At 40.6% G+C, this 2,601-nt stretch overlaps 1 protein-coding gene across 1 annotated transcript in view; it reads right to left on the reverse strand.

Annotated features, from left to right (window-relative positions):
* Nucleotides 1-658: 658 nt before the first annotated feature.
* The window catches only part of prf1.3 (perforin 1.3), a 6,929-nt gene continuing 4,986 nt past the window's right edge, over nt 659-2,601 (reverse strand). The window contains exon 4 of the mRNA XM_053613552.1: nt 659-2,516. Coding sequence (XP_053469527.1) covers nt 2,216-2,516 — 301 coding nt within the window. The 3' untranslated portion in view covers nt 659-2,215. The remainder of the gene's footprint in view (nt 2,517-2,601) is intronic.

Consider the following 2,601-nt stretch of genomic DNA (forward strand, 5'->3'; position numbering starts at 1 on the left):
GCCCCAGCACTGCTGGGCCCTTGAGTGAGGCCCTTCACCCTCAACTGCTCAGCTATATAAATGAGATAGATGTAAGTCGCTCTGGGTAAGGCCGTCTGGCAAATGCCCGAAATGTTAAATGTTCTGTGAGAGTTGTTCACGAGTCCCTTGTTTGTCCTGAGCAGTTAAACTGCCCACTGTTCTTCAGAAAAATCCTCCAGCTCCTGCACATTCTTTACTTTTCCAGCATCTTCTGCATATTTGAGCTCTTTCCAACAGCGGCTGTATGATGTTCAGATCCATCTTTTCACACCGAGGACAACTGAAGGATTCCGATTTACACCGATCATCCTGTTCAAAAGTTTACACCCCCTGGCTCTTAATATGTATAGTGTTGTCTTCTTGAGTATCAGTGATCGGTATCAGTTTGCACCTTGTGTAATAGCTGTGTACGAGTCCCTCAGCTGTCCTCACTGTTTCCTGTTTTGGACGTGGTATCGTGGTATCGGTAACTCCATGACTGCACACTGAGCTGTTTAAAACAGGATCAGCGAGCATGTGTACACAGGGAGTGTAATGAGGTGGAAACCATTCATCAGCCTCAAGAATAAGTGTTTTAGTATTTAGCTTTCTCTCCTTTGTTTCGCAGGAATCATGACACATTGTGAGAAAATCATTTTTATTAAAGCTTTATTAACTAGTACATTTTATGCTACGGATTATTTTAGTACATTTTCAATAAAAATAGCCAACGCAAAATCCAACGATTTTGTGCATTCTGGGATTTCATGAATGTGCTGGATATTTTACTGTGACTGTAGATCAGTTAGAATTATTGTTAATAATCAAATCAAATACAATAAGCAACAATCAAACAAACGAAGAAAAAATAGCTAATAATCATCAAAGTATATTTTGCAAGCAGCAGTGATCACAAATTCCCTGGTTCTGGTTAATATTCCGTACTGAAGCTACAATATAGCCGCAGTCAGCGTTTTTCATGTGGAAATATTAGTTGTGTAAAGTCATAAACCTACTCACTGTTATGTAAGCTAACTAATTAGCCGGCTAACTTTAGCACTGGGCTGTGTTTACACGACTGGCTAGAAGTAAATGAAGTGGAGATGTCATGCGATTTTTACATGAACAATTATTATCTTTGATCGGATGTAAAGATATTTTCAAGAAGAAAGAAATGTCAAAAATAAAATGGAGGAATAATAACGAACAGCTTAAACTCTGTTGCTGCGTCACTTAATAAAATCAGCCCTGATAATCATGTGAGTGTGTAAATAATAATACAGCTGCTTTAGGAACCGTTTACTCGGTTTATGTAAGGAGTTTTTACATAAGAAATGTGTTTCTGAAAATCCAGTTACTTCAGAATAAAACGTTCATATCCTACGTTTCACTCCTGAGTTTGTGTAAATGAGATTATAAGTTGAATTACTAACGTGAAACTTGATCGATCGTCTTCAGATGGTGTAACGGTCGAGTCGATGGCTTCCTGTGAGTTCATAAACGGATTACGCGTCACGATTAAATCACGTATTTATTATTATTATATAGTAGCCGATGCACTGCGGTGGCTGAAGTGGCATTTCAGCTATCTTTGCCTTTTATGGAGTTTTGTGGGCGTGGCTAAATTACTGTATTAACTGATGGCTGATTTGCATTGAACAGCGTATGCATGTGAGTACGAAGAAGAGCGTTTTGTAAATGTGGCAGGTTTGGACACGAAAACGCACCATTTTACAGCTGTTGAGGATGTAAGCCCTCGGACTGTCTCAACAACGTAGCAGGTCGTCTTGAGGACTGTTTTATTAATGTTGTTGTTTTTAATTGTTAAATCAATATCTATCAATCAAAACTATTTCCTGCGACTGTGAAGTCACCGATTCGAGCAGTTTCCCCCACAACAAACAGCACAAAAAACTCCACAGGCTGCATCGTAAATTTTTTACAAAGCCGCAACAAAGTCACGCATTTTTCTCCGCAACAATCACAAAAACACTCCGTGAAATCCTGAACAATAAAGATTATTATTATTATTATTATTATTATTTTAAATTTGGGAAGATGTCACTGCTGTGCACTAACCCTACTATCTTAGGTGAATTTATGGTATCTAAGCAAGAAAAATAAAAGCAGGATATGAGCAACATGTAAAAGCAGGGCTGGAAGCACGGTGTTGATCTCAGCGGTGAGCGGATGAGAAGTAAACGATCTCTCCTCTCTACATCATGGAGATGTTTCTCCCTCTGTGATAGTTTTCCTCAATCCAGGCGAGACGCTGGTTCTGGAGCAGCTCGGGGTAGGTGAGCAGTCGCTCGGCTTCAGGTGCAGGGGCGTAGCGCTCGCACACTGCTCCCTGAAGATTTGGACCGCAGACGGCCGTGATGGAGACGAAGAGCGTGCCGTGTTTCAGACGGAACTGCTTCTTCACGTTGACGCCTCGTGTAGGAATGAAGTACACTTTACCCAGAAGGTCATCATCCCACTTGTTATCGCGATCCCACACCTCTAAATATAAACGCCTGTAACGAGGAAAACATGATAAACACCATAAATGCTGAGTTCTGGACTGTGATTGGTCAGAAGGTGTTGATTCATTCTCTATAC

The sequence above is a fragment of the Ictalurus furcatus genome, chromosome 24, assembly GCF_023375685.1.
Source record: "Ictalurus furcatus strain D&B chromosome 24, Billie_1.0, whole genome shotgun sequence".
In the NCBI taxonomy this organism is placed as follows: Eukaryota; Metazoa; Chordata; class Actinopteri; order Siluriformes; family Ictaluridae; genus Ictalurus; species Ictalurus furcatus.